The sequence below is a fragment of the Rattus norvegicus genome, chromosome X, assembly GCF_036323735.1.
Source record: "Rattus norvegicus strain BN/NHsdMcwi chromosome X, GRCr8, whole genome shotgun sequence".
In the NCBI taxonomy this organism is placed as follows: Eukaryota; Metazoa; Chordata; class Mammalia; order Rodentia; family Muridae; genus Rattus; species Rattus norvegicus.
This window is the reverse complement of record NC_086039.1, coordinates 23,445,124-23,468,993: the sequence shown is the minus strand read 5'-3', so window position 1 is coordinate 23,468,993 and position 23,870 is coordinate 23,445,124. Positions and strand designations below refer to the sequence as shown.

The following is a 23,870-nucleotide window of genomic DNA, read 5'->3' as shown; positions in this document are numbered from 1 at the left end:
TACCCAGTTCAGTGCCATGCACAAATGTAGGCACTTAGCTAATAGGAGACTTCTTTTCTCCTATTCCCCCAACCACATCCCCATTGCTGCCCTGAAATCCTGCCCCCTTTTCTTGGAGAGCTTCCTCTCCTGTTAGCTTCAGCAGTTAGAAGAGAAAGGAGTCTTAGGGCTTGAGGGCGCAAGGGACAGAGAAGAAGAGCAAGGGGCAAAGGCTGAAAGGACTGGACCGAGGGCTACGGAGGAGATTGGGGGATTAGGGGTTGAGGGGTCTCAAGGGGCTAGGGTAAGCATGTCGACCCCAAGTCCTAGAACAAGAACCCGTTCCCAGAACGAGGCCCGTGGCCCAGGTTCCCATGCTGTCTGGATCACTCACCAGGCCGAGGCTGCGAGCCCTCCAGGTGGTAGGAGAAGCGCAGGGCCCGGTGGTGCTGAGGGCTAGGGCCGCAGGGCAAGACCCGGGAGCTTGGAGGCGCTCCCAGGCTGGCGTCCGAGGGTCCAACAAACTGAGGATCCAAAGGGCCTCCAAGAGCCGAGCCTGAGCCCCTGCGCACCGGCAGTCCGGGTTCCAAGGCTCCAGGGTCCGAGTCGGCACAGGCCAGCGGAGCGGCGCCAGGGGTATTTGCCGCTGAGCGTTCGGGATCCGAAGGCCCAGGGCCCCCCGGGACTCGGTGGCCATGCATGGTCCGGGCCTGGGCGCGGGGCCCGGGCTCCCCGCTTGGCTCCAGTTCCTGGGGCGGAGGCGCGGGCGGAGAAGGCCCGGCGCCCGGCGGAGCAGCGGCCTCAGGCTCGGGGGGCGGGGCTGCGGGCTCAGCCCCACTGCGGAGACTCGAGCCCCCGACCCGGGCTCCGGCCAGCAGCCGTGGCGGCAGCAGCAGCAGCCGCGGCCACCGCCGTTGCCGCGCCAGGCATCGCCGGCCCTGGCCCCAAGCGGGGAGTGGGCTCGGCGGGGCCGGGGGCCCGCTGGGGAGCGCTGTCTATGCGGCTGCGGCTGGGTGAGGGTCGGGGGCTGCGCTAGAAGCGAGCTCTCCCAATAGACGACCAGTCACTTCCGTGGCCGGGGGGCGAGCGACCAGCCGGATCCCACCAAGAGGGTCTCTTTCTCCGGGAATGAGAATCGACCTGGGTTCTCTGGGCTAGTCGGGAAGGGTTCTTCCTCCCGCCGCAGCAGAGGTTGGGGGCGGAGGAGAGGGGAGGGGAGAGAGGAGAGGAAGGAGGGAAGAGAGGACGGCCGCGGCCGGGAGGCGCGCGTGTGCGCCGCGCTCTCCGGCTGCGAGGCTTGCCTTCGGGCAGTCCTCCGGAACGATGCTCCCGCCGCGCGGGCAGAGGAACGGGCTGGACCGGCCTTCCCCGCCTTCGGCCTGGGTCTCCACCGCGGCAGGCGGGAAGAGCTCTGGGAACTGGGGGATGGGGAGGCGCGAGCCGTTGCTGAGACAGCCGCAGCCACCGCGGCGCTGAGACCCAGTTATTGGAGTCCCGCCCCCTCGTCGGGATTTGAGCTTGGCCACGCCCCCTCGCTAGGGCCAGTTTCACCTCTAACTGCTAGGAGCTTAAGGCCCTCCTTCTGTTGGCCCTTCAGCTTTCCTTCCCATCCTTCCCTGGTCCCACAGAGGCAAGTCTCTGGGCCCAATTTCCGAAATCGACCCTTCCGTCACATCTCATGTCTTCTTCCGCGCTCCCATCACTCTCTTTCCCAGAGAAGCCTTTCCACATATTCCAGAGTTAAGCTAGGCTTGCACATAATGATCCTTTGCTACTTATTTTCTCAGACCAGATCTCATGGCCCTTTACTTTTCCACTCTTTTTGTCTCAGTCCCTTGTTTTGCCCGTTATCCAGCTGGCAGCAACCCAATCCTGAATCAGTCCAACTGTTTGCCTTTTTTTCCATGCTTGTGCCCAGGCAGCTGAACACTACTGGATAATACTACAATTTTCCACATTTGTATCATGATAAACCCTCATTTCCCAGCTTCTACAAGTCCCCCAGAACTGACCCGTCGCCATACTACTAGTCAACTTTCTTTTCAGTTTCCTCCCATTGCCTAGATAAGACTCACCCACAGTGGCCATATCAAATCTAGTCTCCTGAACATCTTGATTTGCGTCGCACCCCCCCTCCCCCGGTACTTAGCAGATAAGCTCATGTCTTACTTACATGGAGTGAACAGAAGACACCAGAAGACAGGTCTGGAATTCTTAGCAACAGACCTCTGAGTTTGTTCCGTGTTCCTTTGCTTTGGGCTTTAAACAGTCAGGTATCTTCTCCCATCTAAAAAACAAGCACGAAAAGTTATCTCTCTTCTCTTTCTACAGATGACTCAAGACTTGCTCATAGTCAAGTGTCCCATTTCCTACCTCCTACTTATCATTAACCCTGCAACAACTCACCTCTACTACTTCTTCCAAACTGCTTTTCTTATCAAGGTCTCCCATAGCTTACATTACTAAACCCAAAAGAATCTTTGTATAGGTCATCCAACTTGGATTTGCTGGCATTTGATAGTACCAGTGACCTGTCGCTCCTCCTGAAATTACTTCCCTATGACATACCATGCTTATTTTTCTCCCTTTTCCTTTCCAGTTTCCTCCTCGTCTTAGTAGTGTTCTTGGGAGCTTTGGCCTGAGCTATCTTGTCTTCCCTTGCACTCTTTCTGGTCTTTCCTTCAATATCCCATGTGCTTCTATGGCTTAATTACTGCTTCTTTGGTGGTTACTCTAAAATACTTCAAATCGAAACATTTTTCCTGGCCCAAATATTCAGCTGGTTAGAAGACAGCATTGCTAGAATATCCTAGAAAAATCTAGAATCTCCATTCTTCCCCAACTCAAGAAATTCTCCTTTCATGAGCTGGAGAGATGGCTCAGTGGTTAAGAGCACTGACTGCTGTTCCAGAGGTCCTGAGTTCAAGTCCCAATAATTACATAGTGGCTCCAACCATCTGTAATGGGATGTGATGCCCTCTTGTTTAAGACAGCTACAGTGTACTTTAAATAAACAAACAAACAAACAAACAAATAAATCTTTAAGAAAAGAAATTCTCTCAATGAGTTTGTACTTTTGTACCTTACCTAAGTGAAGGGTCTTGGCCAAAGTAGAGACCCAAGCTATACCCTGGCTCTTTTCTCTCTCTTCTACACCCCCATGTAATTGCCAAGTCCTCCTATCATCTAGAGGACCATATTCAACACCTCCATATAGTCTCTTCATTTCCACTGCCACTACCCTGCCCAGTAGGCCAGCACAGTTTCTAAGATGCAATACCTTCACAGCTCTCCTGTTTCAGCCTTATTCTCTGGAATCTATTCTTAATTACTTTTCATTGTCAGGTATCATAACCGAGGCCTCAGGCAAGATAGGCAAATGGTCACTGAGTCCTGCCTGGAATCTATTCTTTATACTAAAAGTGGTCTGTATTATTGATTTTGAGACAAGCTCCCACTGTGTAGCCCAGGCAGGCCTTGAACTTGTCATCCCTCTGTGGTTGCCTCCTGAGTGCGGAGATTAAGAGCATAAGCCACCACATCTGCCTAGTCTATGTCTTTCAAAATCAAATATCAGGGCTGGAGATATGGCTCAGCGGTTAAGAGCACCGACTGCTCTTCCCGAGGTCCTGAGTTCAATTCCCAGCAACCACATGGTGGTTCACAACCATCTGTAATGGGGTTGGGTGTGTCTGAAGACAGCTACAATGTGCTTATATACATTAAGTAAATAAATAAATCTTTAAAAAAAAGAAAAAAAACAAAATCAAATATCATTCACATGTTTAGAATCTTTCAAGTCCCCAAGAGTTCAAAAGAAAATTTATCTTCCTGAACACTGGAGGTTTAGGAGGGCTCTTTATGATCTGGTGAGAGCTCAATCAGCCTTTCTAAACCTAATGCTTGAGTCAAAGTTGAAAAATTCTAAGACTGTTCCTTGGTCTATCTAGCCTCTGAAGGTTTTTTTAAACCTTAATTTTTAAAATTCTTTGACAATTTCATACATGTATATAACCTCTGGAGGTTTTTGGTTGTTGTTCTCTTTTGCTTCTTTGTTTTGTTTTGTTTTTTATTTTTAGAGGCAGAGCCTCACTCTGGAATCTAGGCTGACTTTGGAATTGCAATGAGTCCTCTTGCTTCAGGCTCCTGAGTGTTGGGATGAAGGCTGAGTTTTTGCACGTTTGCTGCCATTACATGGAACTCTCTTCACTCTTCCCTCATTCCTCTTCACTTGCTTAAGTTTCAGCTGACTCTGTGAATGTCCCTTGAGCATGTAGTCTAGGCTCCGTGTGAGGCACAAGTCATGCAGCAAGAAGGATCACAACCAGGAAGGTGCTGAGCACGCTCCACTCTCACAACGCCCAGTGTGGTACTGGAGATGATGGGACATAAACGTGTAGATTACAACCCACTACCATGCACAATTATAAATGCCAGTAAGGCTATGAATGACAGGAGAAAAGAATTTGGGGGGTTGTAGTGTGTAGCTTTAGGGGTCTAGCAAAGCTTGAAAGAATGGGAATCAGCAAAAGAAGAATGCAGATGAAAGTATTCCAGGGAGTGCTGGAGGGATGGCTCAGCGGTTAAGAGCACTGACTGCTCTTCCAGAGGTCCTGAGTTCAAATCCCAGCAACCACATGGTGGCTCACAACCATCTGTAATGAGATCTGATGCCCTCTTCTGGTGTGTCTGAAGACAGCTACAGTGTACTCATATATAATAAATAAATAAATCTTTAAAATAAAAGAATGTACTCCAGGGAAAGGCTTCAGTAAGTAGGAAGACCTTGTAGAGAACTGGCATCCATGGATTCAACCAACCTCAAGTCAAAAAGAGTTGGGAAAAGGCTGGGTGTGGTGACACATGGCTTTAATCCTAGCACTGGGGAGTCAGAAACAAGCATAGATCTGAGTTCAAGGCCATCCTGGTCTACAGAGTGAGTTTCAGGACAGCCAGAGCTATACAGAGAAACACTGTCTCTCAAAAACAAAAACAAAAAGCACGGTAATGAATATGCATAGATTTTTTTTTCTTGTCATCATTCCCTAAACAACACACTATGACAAGTATTTGTAGAGCATTACATTGTATTGGCTCTTGTAAGTCCTCTAGAGATGGACTAGGATGGTGTGTATAGTTTAGCTGCAAATGTTATAGGATTTTTGCCTTTTGGAGATGGAGTCCTGCTATATTACACAAGCTATGGCATTTTATGTAGAGGACTGTTATCTGTAGAGTTTGTTATTCATTGGGCAGGTGTCCTGTAACCAGTTTCCGAAGGATGCCAATGGACAACTTTAATTACAAGCTGTGGGAAGGCTATAGCATCATGGGTTAAATGGAGAGTTTTGGGATATGAGGTCAAAGTAGACAGAAGTGAATTATGTAGGGCTTTTTAGACTATGCTAAGGACAATGGATTTTATTTTAAAAACAATGGAAGTCTATTAAGGTAGTAATTTATTTTTAATTAATTTTTAATATGTAGTCATATTATTAGTGCTGTGTGTGGTGATGGGGACATGCTCCAGCTCATATATGGAGGCAAAAGACAACTTGTGAGAGTTGGTCTGCTTCTACCTGTATGATAGTTGTAGGGGTCAAACTGAATTCATCAGCAGGCTTGTGTAACGTGTACTTTTACCAACTGAACTGAGGCCCATAAAGTAGTAATTTTAGATGTGGCTCAAATATGAGAAAATACTAAAGTCAATTTGGGAAACAAGTGGGAAAAGTCATAGTGGAGCTAGGCATGATATCATAGGAAACTGATGAAAAGGGTCACAAGTTCAAAACCTGCCTGGGTTATGTTCAGTTCAAGAGCAGCTTGTACCACTTAGTAAAATCTTGTCTCAAAAAAAAAGGTAAAATCAGGAGGTAATACCTGCAGAGAATGTCTAAGGCCCTGAGTTTAGTTCTCAGTACCAAGAAACAAAAGCCCAAAGAAAATGAAGTAGTGTGTCATAATTTTATTGAAAAATTGATTTTAACTATTGCTGTCATTTATTACTTGTGTTCTTGAGACAGGATCTCACTATGTATCCCTGACTGGCCTAGAACTCACTATGTAGACCAGGCTGGAGTTGAACCCAAATAGATGCACCTTGCCTCTGCCTCCCTCATGTTAGGATTAAACTCATGTGCTGCCACATCTAGCATGTTCTTGTTATTATTATTATTCAGCCTTTGAAATGAAATAGAAAGAAAATAGGGTTTCAAGGGGAGATCAATGGTTCACTTGTAGAAAAACCAGGTGTGGCTGCTCATGCCTGTAATCCCAAAATTTGGGAGACCAAGGCAAGAGGATTGCCTCGAGTTTGAGGCAAGCGTGGAGTACAGAGTAAGACTCTGTCACTGAAAATGTTCAGTTTTATATGTTAAGCCTTTGAACATCCAAGTGGAGAAGTCACACGGGTGGTAGTGTATGCATCCGAGGGAAGAGGTATAGGCTTCAGATATAAATGGAAGTCGTCAGCACAGGGATCCAATAAAAGTCCTGAGAATAGGGTTGCATGTGAAGATACATACCTTTAATTCCAATAAGTGAAGGCCAGAAATAGGCAGATCTCAAACTATTGGAGTTTGAGGTCAGACAAAGCTACAGGGTGAGATAAAAAAGATTGGCTTGAGATAAAGTAAAGAAAGAGAACCAGACAGTGGTGGTACATGCCTTCAATCCCAGCACTGTAGAGACAGAGGCAGGTAGATCTATATGTATTTATAGCCAGCCTGGTCTACAGAGCAAGTTCCAGAACAGCCAGGGCTGCTACACAGAGAAACTGCTTTCAAAACAAAGAAAAAGAAAGAAAGAAAATGGAATAGTGTTCATGATTGGGCTCTAATAAAGGATCAAAGGCAAGAGACTGAAACAGGTACACACCTACAGTCCTGATGTGGCATATGTCTGGGATGTCTCAAGAGCACTGAGAAGTGGACTAAGAAGAGGAATGAGAAGAGTTCGAGGGGGTTGGGGATTTAGCTCAGTGGTAGAGTGCTTGCCTAGCAAGCACAAGGCCCTGGGTTCGGTCCCCAGCTCCAAAAAAAAAAAAAAGAAAAAAAAAAGAGAGAGAAGAGTTCATTGGCACTAGCAGACTAGCAGCATGGATAGCATTGGTGACCTTATAGGGAGTGGAGAAGGTGGACACCGAAATGAATCAAGAGTGAATGGATACACCATGAATGAGGGTGTAAATTGATACAACCTCTAGAAGCATATTTGGCATTCTCAAGTAAAGCCAAATGATGCTGGTACTCTGACCCAATACTCTAGGCACCTATCCTTCGTACTACAATGTTTCTCATAGCGTTGTCTAGTGAGCCCGTGGACCCAAGGAACTCTGCAGTCGGAATACTAATAAGAAGCTATTCGCTTTTAAAACTTTCATTCTCTAAAGAATTTGGATAGAACTTTGACAGGTTACACGACATATGATATCCCAAGAGATTGAGTGCAGAGGCAGATATGAGAATCTGTCTTCTATTATGTCATATACTAAATAGATTTACAAAAAATGTAAAATAATATTACTTTACTAACTAAATTATGTTTAGTTTGGAAAATGTAGTTATTTGTGGACACAGTGGCTCATATGTGCAATGCCAGAATTGAGAAGGTTGAGGCATGAGGACCACTTCTAATCCAAGGCCAGGTATGCTGCACAGTGAATTCAAAGTCAGACTGGATTATGGAGTGAGTTCTCACTGTCTCAAAAACCCAAAATTCAAATGTTCTGTTAGATGTAACGTATTTATTATTAATAAATATATATTGAAATCTTTCATTTTAATTTCTTTTTTTAAAGATCTATTTTTTTTATCATATACAAGTACACTGTAGCTGTCTTCAGACACACCAGAAGATGGCATCAGATCCCATTACAGATGGTTGTGAGCCACCATGTGGTTGCTGGGAATTGAACTCAGGACCTCTAGAAGAGCAGTCATTGCTCTTAACCACTGAGCCATCTCTCCAGCCCTTGTTTTAGTTTCTTTTCTTTTTTTTTTTCCGGAGCTGAGGACCGAACCACTGAGCTAAATCCCCAACCCCTTGTTTTAGTTTCTAATATGGCAAATATCAGTCGCTATATCTCAGAAAACCAAAATTTTTTAGGGTCCTCAGTGCTTTTTTTTTAACGAGTGTAAAGCAGGAGGCTGGAGGGATGACTCAGCAATTATGAGTGTTTGCTGCTCTTCCAGGGGGATCTGAGTCGTGTTCCCAGCTTTCAACCCAGTTCTCTTGGACAGCTCACAACTGCTAGTCACTCCAGTTCCAGAAGATCTGATATCTCTAGCATCCATGAGCATCCTCACTCATGTGACACACACATATATACAAACAAAGAACATAAATACAAATCGTTTTAAAATGCACACAGGCATGGTGCTACACAAGTGTCCCAGCTACGCAGAGATAGTCAGATCACTTGATTCCAGGAGTTCCAGGTCAGCTTGGGCAACAGAGCAAAGCCATGTGTGAAAAATGGGAGGTGAGCCTAGGTGACCAAAGAGTTTGAAAATGGTCCTCTAGAGTACTGCATGCATATATGTACTGAGAGTGCATAGTAAGGTTCACAAAGGCCTGTTTATAACAGCAAGACACTGGAAGTGCAAGCATACAGAGAGTAAATGAATTCAGGGAGACACTTTTATATGTTAGAACACAGAAAGGGACTAAAAAATAATGGAGTATAGCTACACATACCAACATTGACAAGACTTGGAAATTGAATGCTGATTGAAAAAGTTACCAAAAACATATTTAAAGAAATGCATGTGAATTAAACCATACATGGATGCTGCAATATGTTCTCAAAGCATACAAAGGAGGATGGAAAAAGGGAAAATTCCAGCAAAAGTGGTTACCTTTCAGGTAAGAGAAAGAGGTGCACTTAGGGAAGGTTTCCAAAGGTGATTTTGTCATTAGTAAATAATGTTTTTGAAACTGAGTGGTTAGGGTACACAGTTTTATTGTGTATTCAAATTGTACATATAATAGTATTCTAAACTTTATAATGCATATCATGAAAAAATATAGGATGTATTTTTTTCAGGTAGAGGGCTTTTCACTAGGTAGCCTTGGCAGGCCTTGAACTTACTATGTTGATGAGGCTGGCCTTGAATTTATAACGTTCTGCTTTTGCCTCCCAAGTGCTGGGATTAAAAGTGTATGCTATCGGGGTTGGGGATTTAGCTCAGTGGTAGAGCGCTTGCCTAGCAAGCACAAGGCCCTGGGTTCGGTCCCCAGCTCTGAAAAAAAGAAAAGAAAAAAAAGTGTATGCTATCATACCCAGTTTAACATGCATTATGTTTTAACAAACAGGACTAATGGACTAGAGTACTTTCTGAGATTAAGTGTGTGCCACCACTGTCCTGTTAATTTTTGACATGGGGTCTCACTATGTTACCTTGGCTGGCCTGGAACTCAATGGAGACTTGATTCTGCCCGCCTTGCCTGCCTGCTTCTGTCTTCTGAGTGCTAGGATTAAAGACATGATGCACAGCAAGAATGTATTTTTTTTATAGACAGGAGATACAGACTGTTTTGTGCTGAGAATGATCCAGTAGAAAGAAGGAGAAATGGGGCTGGGGATATAGCTTACCTGGGAGAGTGTTTGTCTAGCACATTGCTCTGCCTCTGATCTCCAGCACTACAGAAACTGAGTGCAGTGTCACATGCCTATAATCTGCACTACAGAGGTAGAGACAGGATCAGACGTTCAGCGATGTACTCAACCATATAGAGAGCTTGAGACCAGCCCAGAGTACATGATGCCCTGTTGGGGGTTAGTGTGGGAAAAAAAGGTGGAGGCTGGGATTTGGGGCACTGGGCCCAAGAAAGAACCACCGTCTTTCTGTCTTGCCCTAGTTGCCATCATCTCAGAAAAGGATAAGCGTGGAAAGTGATGGAGTTAGCAGGTGCTGGTAGACTGACTGCTGGGCTTGCAGGCTTTCTGAGTTGAAAATCTGTTATCTCACTTCAGACAGCCACAAAGGGCCTAGTTCTTCTTGTCAGGACACTGCATTCTCACTCTCTGGAGACACCCTACCCATCCAGCAACAATCAGGCTCCTAGAGCTTGACTGCTTCCTGGACTTCCAACTTCAAAAGCATAACTCTGTCTCTATCTTTTTTTTCTGTCTTCCTCCTCCTGGGCAGATGTTGAGCTCTTCTGCTCCAGGAAGAAACCCAAGTTCTTTTACTCTTTCTCCATGTTGCCATGCTAAAACCCTTGTCCATCTTCTCCAGAGAATTCCGTGTTCAAGGGAGCAGCTTGCAAACAGAGACCAGACCCTCCGCCAACAATCAAGCTGTCTGAATTTATCCTGGACTCTCTAGCTGCCAGGAACTGGATGGTGAAGCCCATGGAGCACAACGTCTGCCACACACCTATGCCATTTCCAGTCCTGTCTCAAAGGAGCTGGTGAGGCTTATGGAGGGAGGTGGAGCTGTCCTCCAGCAGGGAAGTCAAGGCCATACAAAAAATACAAGAAGTGTTGGGAGCCAGCATGTGGTTAAAGGTGCATGTTCATGTCAACTTCTTTACTCCCAAATTCTCAGAGTACTTTGTTCCTTGGGTCACCTTTTCTTCCTCTCAGCTAGGATTGCTGTTTCCTCTCCTCCAGGGCAACTGTAATTGTTCTTTTTGGTCCCATGGAGCCTAGCCTAAGGCTGACAGACACTGCCACAAGGAAACACTTGTTACTGGAATCCAGAGAGGACCCCAGAAAATCAGTTTCAGGTGTGAAGAGGAAATGAGTATTCTTATAAAGATTATCACTTTGAACAAAGAGATTTAAAGCAAGCAATAACTGTGAGGAAGACATAGTTTAAAATAAACAAATAGATGCCTGCGGGAAGATAAAGGTCCCGTAACAGTTGTTTGTTTGGTTTGTTTTCTTTTGGTTGGGTTTCAAGACAAACCTTGAATTGAGATCTGCCTGTCTCTGATTCCCAAATGCTGAAATTAAAAGGCCCTTCTCCAGTTCTGAGGATCTGATGGATGATAATGTCATCTTCTACACAGGGAATACAAATAGCATTCAGTCCTCAATACTGTGGTTGGCAGAAGTTTGTTTTTAAATTTATTTTTAAACCGTGTGCATCTCTGTGTCTCTGTGTCTCCATGTCTGTCTTGGTCTCTCTCTCTCTCTCTCTCGCTCGCTCGCTCTCTCTCTCTCTCTCTCTCTCTCTGTGTGTGTGTGTGTGTGTGTGTGTGTGTGTGTGTGTGTGTGTGTACCATAATTCGTGACTGGAGGTCAGTAAATGAATTTCAGGAGTCATTTTTTTTCCTACCATTATATGGGGCCTGGAAATTTAACTTGGATCCTGACATCTGGTGGCTGGTATGTTACCCACTGAACTCCCTCACAGGCCCCCAAAATGTGTTTATGTGTTTGTTTCTTCCTTCCTTCCTTCCTTTCTTTCTTTCTTTCTTTCTTTCTTTCTCTCTCTCTCTCTCTCTCTTTCTTTCTCTCTCTCTTTCTTTACTTATTTATAGGTTTTTCTTTTTTAATTAATTTATTTATTTACTTTTATTTATTTGAGTACACTGTAGATACACCAGAAGAGGACATTGGATCCCATTACAGATGGTTGTGAGCCACCGTGTGGTTGCTGGGAATTGAACGCAGGACCTCTGGAAGAGCAGTCACACCCTTCTCCTGCTTTTCATTCTCTATTTATTTTATGTGTGTAGGCATTTTGCCTACATGTGTATCTTTGCACCATATGCATGCTTGCTGTCCTTGTGGGCCAAAAGTGGATGTCAAATCCCCTGGAACTGGAGTTACAGGCCATTGTGAGCTGCCATGTGGTTAGTGGGACTTGAACCCTGGTCCTCTGGTAGAGCAGTGAGTGTTCTTAAGCACTGAACTATCTCTTCAGGTCTCTAGCTCTTTTTCTAAGATTCTCTCTTCATCTTGTTCTTTTTCCTATTACTTTCTTTAGCTGTGTTTTGGGTCATCTTGTCTATGACATATCTCAAATACACATTCTTAATCTTGGTCTGTCTCCCTTTCCTTAGACTACATTGCTCTTCCAGAATGTCTGTCTTATTTCTATTTCAATTTCCCTTGGTTTCTTGGCTTCTTTCTCATCCTGTTCCTACACTTTGTTCTCATCTTGTCCTCTCTCGGGTTATTTCCAACTCATCTTCCTAATTGTGCTGTTGCATTCATCCGTGTATTTCCTACTGTCTTTCTCTATTCTAGCATTTCTCTTTCAATCTCCATATCTGTCTTTACCTCCATCTTCCCCCATTCACATCCTTTGTCCCTATCAACATGTTCATGTGATGAACATGACAGAACAGTGAAGTGCATGCTCCCTGTGCTAGGTTGTTTGGATTCAGTCTTAGCAGTGAGCCTTGCTGTGGTGTCCTTATCTGTAGAATAAGACAAAAGATTACAGTACACATGCTTCACTCTAATGAGTTAACATATGGATAACTGGGAAAATGATATCTCAGAAATAATGATTACTCAACATTAATACCTTTCTCCCTATTGTCACCACCCTATAGTCATCTTTTTCTAATTCTACTTAATCCTGCCAAACATACATTTTTTTTTGGTTCTTTTTTTCGGAGCTGGGGACCGAACCCAGGGCCTTGCGCTTCCTAGGCAAGCGCTCTACCGCTGAGCTAAATCCCCAACCCCAAACATACATTTTTTACCCTTTATTTATTTGTTTGTTTGTTTATTTGTTTGTTTGGTTTTCCAGACAAAATTCCTCTATGTAACAGCTCTGGCTGTCCTAGAGTTCAATCTGTAGACCAGGCAGGCTGGCCTCGAACTCAAGATCCACCTACCTCTGCCTCCTGAGTACTTGGATGAAATGTTTATCCCCCCACCACCTGGATGCAGTGATTTATTTTTGTTTTATGTGTATGAATGTTCTGTCTGCATGTATGCATAAGCACCACATGCATACAGTACCCAAGAAGGCCCAGAAGAGGATGCCAGATTGCACTAGAACTGGAGTCACAAACCTGGGTCCTCTGCAAGAACAGCAAGTGCTTAACCACTAGGCCATCTCCCCAGCTTTCTTTTATTTCTCTTTTAGACAAGGTCTTACACATAGCTAGCTCAGGCTGTACTGCAACTCACTATGTAGCCCAGGTTGACCTCATGATGATCATCTTCCCTCAGCCTCTTGAATGTTGACATTATAGATAAGAGACCTCATATTTAGCTTCTTTTTATAAATAGCATCTTGCTGTGTAGCCTAGGATGCCCTCAAAACTCCTAGTCCTCCTGCTTCAGCCCCCTGAGTGCTGGGATTACAGGGGTGCACCCTATTGCCTTCTCCTTCTCCTTCTTCTTGGTTTTTCAAGACAGGGGTTTTTCTGTGTAGTCCTGACTGTCCTGGAGTTCACTCTGTACACCAGGATAGCCTCAAACTCTGAGATCCTCTTACTTCTGCCTCCTAAGTGCTGGGACTAAAGATGTGAGCCGCCACACCTGGCTGAATGTGTCTCTTCTTACATTTGGTCTCATCTAAGCTATGTCCTCTTTCTAAATAAACTTAACTTTATCTTTGTCTATCTTTTCCCACCTATTGCTTGTTTTTCTCTCTATTTCTGACTGTCTGCTCCACTCTTTCTTTCTTTCTTTTCTTTTTTCTTTTCCTTTTTTTGGAGCTGGGGACCGAACCCAGGGCCTTGCGCTTGCTAAGCAAGCGCTCTACCACTGAGCTAAATCCCCAACCCCTGCTCCACTCTTTCAAAACCGTACTTTTTGGTCTCTGTCTCGTATCTGTCCCTTGCCCCCCTGTATACATGTATTTGCTAGAAACAAAACCAACAACCTGGTGCTGTTCATTTGTCCCATTGTCCTGTGTCTTCATCTGGCCACGCTGAACAGCTTAGACTGGAATTAGTCTGGTAGATAATGTGAGGCTATAAAAGGGTCCAGGAGGAAGAAGTGGGCCTGGCAAGAGGCAAGTGGCAGGGTGTGGAATTTCATGGTTCTGCCAAAACCTCCTGAAAGGCATGGCCTCCGAGGTCAAGGTTAGCACACACTCCCTCAACTCAGCCTCTTGAAGAAAGACAAAGAATGCTGCATTTATTGAGAGGACCGGGAAGGGGTATTTTTCAGAGTGAAATTCCATCCGGAAGCCGGAATCTAGACTATTTCCTGTTGTAATGCTTCTTCCAGACGGGGAAAGTCTAAACTTGCCACGTAGCGGTGCACTTTTTACATATATATCTACAGTGAAACTCAGGGGTGCACTCAGAAGCCCCCCCCCACAAGCAGAGACAGAGCAATACTCAGAAACACTAACTTTTACAGATGCAGATACGTAGGCATGGAAAAGCACACAGAATTCATCACTCATTGGCAGAGATACAGGACACAGGGACATTCAAAACCCATGGAACTGCCCCTTCCAGCTCAGAGATCTGTGCAAACTAGTACAGAAGAATAGCTCCACAGAGTCATCCCACTGACTCCTTCCCTTTGAAAACTTCTCCCTCAGTCTTCTATTACTGTCTATTGGTGAGGAGAGCAGAGCATCATGTATAAAGACACACATTCTTAGATGAGTGTACACAATTATGGAGTCACAAGTATTCAAAGCCAGGGAATTACACACAGCCAGGTTTTTGAAGTGCAAGGGAACCAAACTCCCTCCAACCCCAAGATGTTAGGCAGGCTGAACCTCTGGTGTCCTTCTCTTGCTTTTATGAAGGCACTGCCAAGCACTCCAGCCAGAATCCTGACTTTTAGGAACTATACAGAAATCATCTGGAACCTTGGCTAAGAGAGGGAAATATAAAAGAAAAGAATGTTATAAAGTATTTTTAAAACAACTTGAACAAATGAACAAGAATTAACAATATTAGTAGGGTGGGGCTGGTGCACACCTTTAATCCCAGCTTTTGGGAGGCACAGAGAGGTGACTCTGAGTTTGAGGCCAGCCTGGTCTACAGAGCTAGTTCCAAGAAAACCAGGGCTACAACTTTGTGTTGAGAAAAAGCAAAAAGTAAAAAGCAAACCAAATCAAATCAAACCAAACGGGAAAAAAAAAGATAAAAAGAATTGACAAAACTGAAATGTAACTCATGGGCCAGCGCTGTAACTGAATTGATAGAGTACATACCCAGCCTGTCCGAAGCCTTGGGGTTTGTGGCTCATGCCTATGTCCTTAGTGTCTAGGAGGTAGAAGCAGGAGAATCAGACATTCGAAGACATCTTTGGCTACATGGGAAGTTTAAGGCCAACCTAGGGTATGTGAGAGACCATCTCAAGAAATCAAATTTGATATTGGTACTCAGGAACCTCCCTTCTCCATCAACCCAGACCTAACTGGTTCTACAGGTGCCTTGCACTAGACTCTGAACCCAGAGCCTCATGAACACTAGGCTAATTGTGCTATACTTTTGGCAAATTCCTTTTATTTTTAATTCATTATTTTATGGCTAGGAGTGTGTATGGTGTATACTGTGTGCACATGAGTGTGGATGCATTTGTGCCACAGAATTGACATAGCCAGCACTTAAGCAGAAGCAGGTGGATCCCTGTGGGTTGGAGGCATCCGGGGGGTACAGGGTGAGTTTTGGGATAGCCAGTGTTACATAATATAGACCTTGTCTCAAGACAAGACAAGACAAACAAACAAACAAACAAACAAACAAACAAACAAAAAACAACCTGAGCAAATGATTACAATAGGGTTTAGGTTCCAGTTGTGGAGGCAGGCAGAAGTTCAGCTTACAACTTTACAGCAGCAATTGCTAGCTGAGAATTACAACAGGTGGAATCCCTCACTGGTTCCACTTCCTAACAGTAGAATCAGCTCGTCCAACTAAAGGTTGCATTGGAGGCCATCTAATCAAGCCTCTTTCTGGGGTGGTGATGGATAGTCAGTCAACTTGACAAAAGCTAGAGTCTTCAGTGTTGAGGGACCTCAACTGAGAAAATGCCTCCGTAAAAAATCGAGCTGTAGGCAAGCATGTAGGGCATTTTCTTAATTAGTTATTGAATGGAGAGGGCTCACCTTTTTGTGGGTGGTGCCATCCCTGGGCTGGTGGTCCTGAGTTCCACCATGGAAAGTCAGTAAGCAGCACTCTTCTATGGCCTCTGCATTAGCTTCTGTCTCTAGGTTTCTACTCTGAGTTCCTGTCCTGACTTCCTTCAGTGACGAACAGTCATATTGAACTGTGAGTGAAATAAACTATTTTCTCCCCAAATTTCTTTTTGGTGTTTCATCAAGCAATAGTAAGTCATAGGGGGTTGGGGATTTAGCTCAGTGGTAGAGCGCTTGCCTAGCAAGCACAAGGCTCTGGGTTCAGTCCCCAGCTCTGAAAAAAAGAAAAAAAAATAGTAAGTCTAAGACAGGTGGCACAGAGCTAGACTCTTCAAAGGTGGCAAACACAGTTAGAGCAACTTAGAGCAGTGTCTGCGAGCCCTGTCATCAGTGCCATGCAAACTGGGTTGGAATCATTGTTGTTTTCAGTCACTGGGCCCTCTTCAATAATAATCCAACAGCTAATGCTGATACAATTTTGGAAGGAACATTTGCACATTCCTGTCTCATGCATGGATGGCATGTCAGGGCACTAACAGGACTGGGTTGCTGTGGTGGCTTGAATGAGAAATGTTCTGAATAGTCTTGGCATTTAAATACTTGATCCCCAGTTTGTGGTTCTGTTTGAGGAGGCTATGGAACCTTGAGAGGATGAGCCTTGCTACAGGAAGTACATATGTATTACTTGGGGGCAGGCTTTGAAGGTCTGAGTCTCAGCCAAGTCCCCCCTCCCCATTTCCTGTGTGTGGATGAAAATGTGATGGGCCAGCTTCCTGTTCCTGATATTATGTCACACCTTTCCTGACATGATATACAACATATCCTGATTAGAGTCTTGACAGATGGAGGCTCTGGTGGGACAGACACATAAATTAACCTGTTCTGTGCAGGTGGCCATCATAAGACCTATGCCTGTCAGTGAGGGGTAGTAATATACCCTCATTTGTATGGCTACTGCCACAAGTTTTTCAGTGTAAATTACTGGTTCACTAAGCTAGGCTTGAGAGGAATTCATTTTCCCTCCCTCCTTCCTCTTTCTTTCTTTCTTTCTTTCTTTCTTTCTTTCTTTCTTTCTTTCTCTGTGTTTTTTTTGATCAGAGTTTCTCTGCATACACCTGGCTGTTCTGGAGGCTGGCCTCCAACTCAGAAATCCTCCTGCCTCTGACTCCTAGGTTCTGGAATTAAAGATATGTGCCACCAACGCCTGTCTGTTTCTTTGGTTTTTTTTATTTTATTTTTTAATTTTTTTATTTACTCATTTATTATATATAAGTACACTGTAGCTGTCTTCAGATACACCAGAAGAGGGCATCAGATCTCTTTACAGATGGTTGTGAGCCACCATGTGGTTGCTGGGAATTGAACTCATGACCTCTGGAAGAGCAGTCGGGTGCTCTTAACCACTGAGCCATCTCTCCAGCCTCTTTCTTTGGTTTTTTGTTGGTGCCCTATTTGCTATTCAACAGATATTGTTCATGTCTCTCCAGGAAATATCACATGCCAGCCAGCAATAACACAGGAAAACTAAATGACAAATCAATATTAACCATAAGAAAATTTCAGTGAGTTCCAAAAAGCAACACAGGGACAATTTTCTTTGCTTACAACTGGATAAAACAAGCACTCAATATTAAATGTATCTTCCATTTGAATATGCAACACCTCTCAACTTTTGAGCCAAAGGAGAAACCCAACTAAAAATCCGAATTTCTAGACAGCAGTGCTAGGGAAACAACATTGTGGTGGTTTGAATGAGAAACACCTTCCCATAGGTTTCAGTATTTGAATACTTGTTCTCCAGTTGGTGGCACAGTTTTGGAACCAGGAACTGATTTGAGAGCTTAAAGCCTCTCTAAGCCCTACTTCAGGTTTTCTCCCTCTGCTTTAAGCAGAGGATGTGAGTTCTCACCTCTTTTTCCTGCTGCCCTGCCATGCCACCTCAGGGGCTCTTCTTTTCTTTCTTTTTTTTTTTTCCGGAGCTGGGGACTGAACCCAGGGCCTTGTGCTTGCTAGGCAAGCGCTCTACCACTGAGCTAAATCCCCAACCCTTTTTTCTTTTAAGATTTATTTTATGTATATGAGTACACTGTATCTGTCTTCAGACACACCAGAAGAGGGCATCAGATCTCATTACAGATGGTTGTGAGCCACCATGTGGTTGCTGGGAATTGAACTCAGGACCTCTGGAAGAGCAATAGTCAGTGCTCTTAACCTCTGAGCCACCTCTCCAGCCCCCACCTCAGGGACTCTTATTCCTATGGAACCATAAGCCCAAATCGACCCTTCCTTCTCTAAGTAGTCTTTGCCATGGAGTTTTATTGCAGCAGCAGAAAAGTAATTAATGCAACTACCAATATCAGACTTGATAGATATAGTTAAAGGAGTAGTCAAAGAAAAAATGTCCAGCCTAAACACACTTAAATTAAAAACCAGGAAGGCCATGCCTGGACACTTGGGCCTACATTTCCGGCACTTGGGAGGCTGAGGCATGAGGAAGTTTCCAAGTTCAAGGCCAGCCTGAGCAACTTAGTGAGACTTGTTTCAAAACAAATAAAGAAAATTAAAGAATGCTGGTGATATAGTTCAACAGTAACATGTTTGCCCAGTACTGAATAAAAAAAAAAAAAGAAAACTGCAGTCGAAAATTATTAGACTTGAAAAGTTACAGGAAAAAAAAAACTCAAGGGAAACAAAGAAGCAAGAAAGACACATGTTTATTTAATTCTTTCTTAATTTTTTTCTTTTCTTTTTTTTCGGAGCTGGGGACTGAACCCAGGGCCTTGTGCTTGCTAGGCAAGCGCTCTACCACTGAGCTAAATCCCCAACCCCCTCTTTCTTATTTTTTAAGGCCGGATCTCATATGGCACAGCGTGACTTCCAATTTACTATGTAGTCCAGTTGGCTTTCAATTTCTGATTCTCCTGCTTCCATCTCCCAAGTGCTGGAATTATGGGCAGGTACCAACACATTGGGCAACAAAGAGGATACGAACAGTCTTAGATAACAATGGTACTAATAAACAAACAAGTAAATACATGAGCTGATTCTGTTTTTTAAAGGGCTATTATATAAAATAGCTTATATGATCAAGAAGAGGAAAAAGTTTGCCCGGAAACCGGGAAAGGGAATAACACTCGAAATGTATATAAGAAATACTCAAGTTAATAAAAAAAAAAAAAAGAAGAGGAAAAAGTACAAAAGCACAAATATACAAAATAAGAAATGAAAAATTTGGATATAGCTATACTAAGGGGATGATTTAAATATCACAAAGGTTATTTGTTTGTTTGTTTGCTTATTTATTTATTTATTTATTTATTTATTTATTTATTTATTTATTGGTTTTACAAGAGATTCTCTGTGTAGCCCTGGGTGTCCTAGAATTGACTTTGTAAACCAGGCTGGCCTCAAACTCAGAGATCCCCCTGCCTCTGCCTTTCAGGTGCTGGCATTAAAGGCATGGGCCACCAGTGCCCTGCACTGAGTGAAGCGATGGATGCCTTTTATTTACTGTATTTTTTCATAAATGTTTTCTGAGAGAGTCTTCCTATAGCTTGCCCAAGTTGCCCTCAGACTTATGACTGGTGTCAAACTTGCCATAGCTGGCCTCAGACTTGCTATGCCACCTAGCCGGTTTGAACAAGCTGTGACTTTCTAGCCTTAGACTCCTGAGTGAAGGGATTACAGAAATGCAGTGTTATGCCCACCCATGAATCCTTAATGTAACTCCATGGAAAAGGTTTTAAAGAACAGGAAGAAATGGATAATACCATAGGAAAATGTCATGTACCAAACTGGCCCTAAAAAGACAAAACTTCCATATGGAACAATGTCCTTAGAAGACACAGAGATAGTTATAAGGAGGTGTCTACCACCCCCAAAGTACTGGTCCAAGATCTTTGTACACAGGGAGGCCTATTAACACCAAAAACACATAATCCCAATGATTTTGTTCTTTGTAAGGGATCAAGCCCCAGGCCTTGTTCATATTGGGAAAATGCTTTGCCATTAAACAATACCCAGAGAACCCTTCGAATTGTTTTTTGTTTTGGGTTGTTTTGTTTTGAGACAGGGCTTTTCTGTGTAACAGACCTGGCTGTCCTAGAACTTGCTCTGTAGACCAGTTTGGCCTCCAACTCACAAAGATCCTCTTATGTCTACCTCCCAAGTGCTGGGATTAAAGGCATGTGCCACCATGCCCACCCCACTTTTAAAGCTTTATGAAGTAAACATACCACTGATACCAAGATCTGACAAAGATGCCACAAGAGACTCATGTAGAATGAGCCTCACTTGTAATTAGTGATGCAGAATCCAAAATGACAGTATTCATAATTGTGTGGGGTTTATTACAGGGATGTAAGAATCATTTCAATACTAGGAAATCTACTGATAAAACCCGACGTTATTATTATGACCTCCAGTGTATGCAGAGTCATTTGAAAAACAATAACAAAAACATAGTACCACCACTTGGGAGGCTGAGTATGGTGTGCTGTGAATTTAAGGAAGAATTGAGTTTTGTAATAAGGCCTTGTCTCAAAAAAAATCAATAAATTCAACAGAGGGGGCTGGAGAGAATCAAAGGTGTTTAAGAGCTCTTGCTACTCTAGAAGAGGAGCTGGGTTCAGTTCTTAGCATTCTCATGGTGGCTCACAACCATCCTTAACTCCAGTCCCAAAGGATCTGACGCCCTCTACTGGCGTCATGTGCGCCAGGCATTAGTGTGGCATATACACATACAAATAAAAATAAATACGTCTTTAAAACTTCCAATGAAAGGGGAATATGACTTTTTCCTATTAAAAATTTTGTTGCCTACTGTCCTCTTTCTCTTCAATGAGGCAGCCGAGAGGATGCCAACATGCAGATCTTCCTGAAGACCCTGATGGGCAAGACCATCAATCACTCTTAGAGGTCGAGCCCAGTGACACCATCGAGAATGTCAAGGCCAAGATCCAAGATCAGGAAGACACCCCCTGATCAGCAGAGGCTGATAGTCGCCGACAAACAGTTGGAGGATGGCCGCACCCTGTCAGACTACAACATCCAGAAAGAGTCCACCTTGCACCTGGTGCTGCGTCTTCGCGGTGGCATCATCCAGCCGTCCCTTTGTCAGCTTGCCCAGAAGTACAAGTGTGACATGATGATCTGCCGCAAATGCTACGCACGCCTGCACCCCCGTGCAGTTAACTGTCGCAAGAAGAAGGTGCAGCCACACCAACAACCTGCGCCCCAAGAAGAAGGTCAAATAGAGCTGGGCCATACCTGCCCTGTGATCCCGGGACGAAATAAAGTCCCCTTCCATCGACTGGAGCAATAAAAAAAATTGTTAAAAATTTACAAATAAGGGTTGGGGATTTAGCTCAATGGTAGAGCGCTTGCCTAGGAAGCGCAAGGCCCTGGGTTCGGTCCCCAGCTCCGAAAAAAAGAACAAAAAAAAATTTACAAATAAATAAAACACTAAACTTAACCAGTCCCCAGTCTATACAACTCAATGAACTTATATATAGTTAAAATAGGCATTTAAAATAGAAACTGTGAGGGTTGGGGATTTAGCTCAGTGGTAGAGCGCTTGCCTAGTAAGTGCAAGGCCCTGGGTTCAGTCCCCAGCTCCGAAAAAAAGAAAAAAAAAAAGAAACTGTGGAGATTCACATTAAATTGTATACTTTCAGCAGCAAATATATTTTATACACTAAGGCACCACTGAAATTAAAAAAATGTATAAGAGAATTAGAACTAGAAAAAATAGTTAGCTTCATGTTCTTTTTCAAAACTCAGACTTCCTCATACCCTAATATTTATTTAATATTTTGTTCTCTTTTTTCTTTGTTATACTGTACCCACATGTACATCTGTACACACACACACACACACACACACACACACACACTCACACACTATTTTTTTTTTTTTTGGTTCTTTTTTTTTTTCGGAGCTGGGGACCGAACCCAGGGCCTTGTGCTTCCTAGGTAAGCGCTCTACCACTGAGCTAAATCTCCAGCCCCACACTCACACACTATTGACTGAACTCTGCTTATGAAAGAGAACACACATTTTTTCTTTTCTTTCTGAGTTTGTATAACCTTGCTGAATATTGTACATTTTAAGGCATTCCATTTTCCTGCAATTTTTTTACTTTTTTTTTTTTGGTTTTTTTGAGACAGTTTTTTTTTCTATGTAGTACTGGCTGTCCTGGAACTCAATCTGTAAACCTGGCTGGCCTGTTGCCTATGTCTTGTTGACACATGTCTTTAATTCCAGCACTAGGAAGGATCTTTGAGCTTGAGTCTACTCTGGGCTACAGAGCAAGTTCCAGGACAGCCAGGGATATGCAGAGAAACCCTGCCTCAGAAAAAAACAAACAAACAAACAAACAAACAAACAAACAAACAAAACAACCAACTAACCAAACAAAAAGATGTGGGTCACCATCACGTGGCTGAGAAGGCTCCATGTGTTAGGTCAATAGAAACAAAAAATACCTAGAAACAATTTCTAAAAGAAATGTCTCAAACCTTTCTGAGAAATATAACATCCCAGAGGAAGAAACAGAAAGGTGTTTTATTTTCTTAGGCAGGAAGACTCACAATTATAAAAATTCCAAATTAACTTTTGCGCTGTTCTTTTCTTTTTGATATTATAATTCCATAACTTTCACCCCTTCAAGCCCTCCTTTTAATTAGTTGATAGAGGGGGAAATGATCAAAAATCATAGATTGTGGTCAGTTGTGGAGAGACGTAGAGGAGTTGAGTTCGTCAGGAGTGTGTCAGGAGGCAGACAGCTCCGTCGCAGACTATGAACCTCTCCGGCATTTAGCCGTCAAAGACCCTGTCTGGTAGGAAACACTAGCCAGGCATCATGAGTGGCTGTTGAGTGTTCATTGGGAGACTAAATCCAGCAGCGAGGGAGAAAGATGTGGAAAGATTCTTCAAGGGTTACGGACGGATCAGAGATATTGATTTGAAAAGAGGTTTTGGTTTTGTGGAATTCGAGGATGTAGATGACACTGTCTATGAACTTGATGGAAAGGCACTTTGCAGTGAAAGGGTTACTATTGAACATGCTTGGGCTCGGGCTCAAGGTGAAAGAGGTAGAGGACGATACTCCGACCATTTTAGCAGTCGCAGACCTCGAAATGATAGACGAAATGCCCCACCTGTAAGAACAGAAAATCGACTTATAGTTGAGAATTTATCCTCAAGAGTCAGCTGGCAGGATCTCAAAAATTCCACGAGACAAGCTGGGGAAGTAACCTTTGCGGATGCACATCAACCTAAACTAAATGAAGGGGTAGTTGAGTTTGCCTCTTATGGTGACTTAAAGACTGCTAGTGAGAAACTTTCTGGAAAGGAAATGAACGGGCGAAAAATCAAATTAATTGAAGTCAGCAAAAGGCATAGGTCAAGAAGCAGGTCACGATCTCTGACCAGGAGTTCCTCTAGGTCCCATAGCCAATTCCGTTTACGCAGGAGCAAGTCTCACAGTCGATCAAGGAGCAGGAGCCGGAGCCGGAGCAAGTCCCGTTCTGGTAGTAGGTCGGTCTCCTGTGCCTGAGAAGAACCAGAAACGTGGTTCTTCGAGTAGATCTGAATCTCCAGCATCTGTGGATCGCCAGAGGTCCCGATCCCAGTCCAGGTCCAGATCAGTTGACAGTGGCAATTAAACTGTAAATAACTTGCCCTGGGGCCTTAAAAAAACAAATTCCCAAACCATACTTGCTTAAAAATTCTGGTAACTATGTGCTTTTCTGTGGGGTGGGATTTGGATGGGGTTGGGTTGGATTTCTTTGTAGATGTGGACCACCAAGGGGGTGTTGAAAACTAATTGTATTAAATGTCTTTTGATAAGCCCAAAAAATC

At 43.8% G+C, this 23,870-nt stretch overlaps 2 protein-coding genes and 2 pseudogenes across 3 annotated transcripts in view; 3 read left to right on the top strand and 1 right to left on the bottom strand.

The window, feature by feature from the left end:
- The window catches only part of Fgd1 (FYVE, RhoGEF and PH domain containing 1), a 42,983-nt gene extending 40,780 nt beyond the window's left edge, over positions 1-2,203 (bottom strand). The window contains exon 1 of one of the 2 annotated variants that reach the window (NM_001037546.1): positions 2,153-2,203. Coding sequence is in view for 1 of the 2 variants with exons in the window: in NM_001414732.1 (NP_001401661.1) it covers positions 374-680 (307 nt within the window). In the remaining variant the exon portion in view is untranslated. Of the gene's footprint in view, positions 1-373; positions 1,465-2,152 lie in introns of those variants that run through there. The other variant, NM_001414732.1, reaches the window with a different exon arrangement.
- Positions 1-23,870, top strand: part of LOC134484045 (large ribosomal subunit protein eL21-like) — a 345,020-nt gene that overhangs the window by 173,735 nt on the left and 147,415 nt on the right. The gene's annotated exons all lie outside the window — the stretch shown is intronic.
- Positions 20,848-21,277, top strand: Uba52-ps13 (ubiquitin A-52 residue ribosomal protein fusion product 1, pseudogene 13; annotated as a pseudogene).
- On the top strand, positions 22,855-23,714 carry Srsf5-ps1 (serine and arginine rich splicing factor 5, pseudogene 1; annotated as a pseudogene).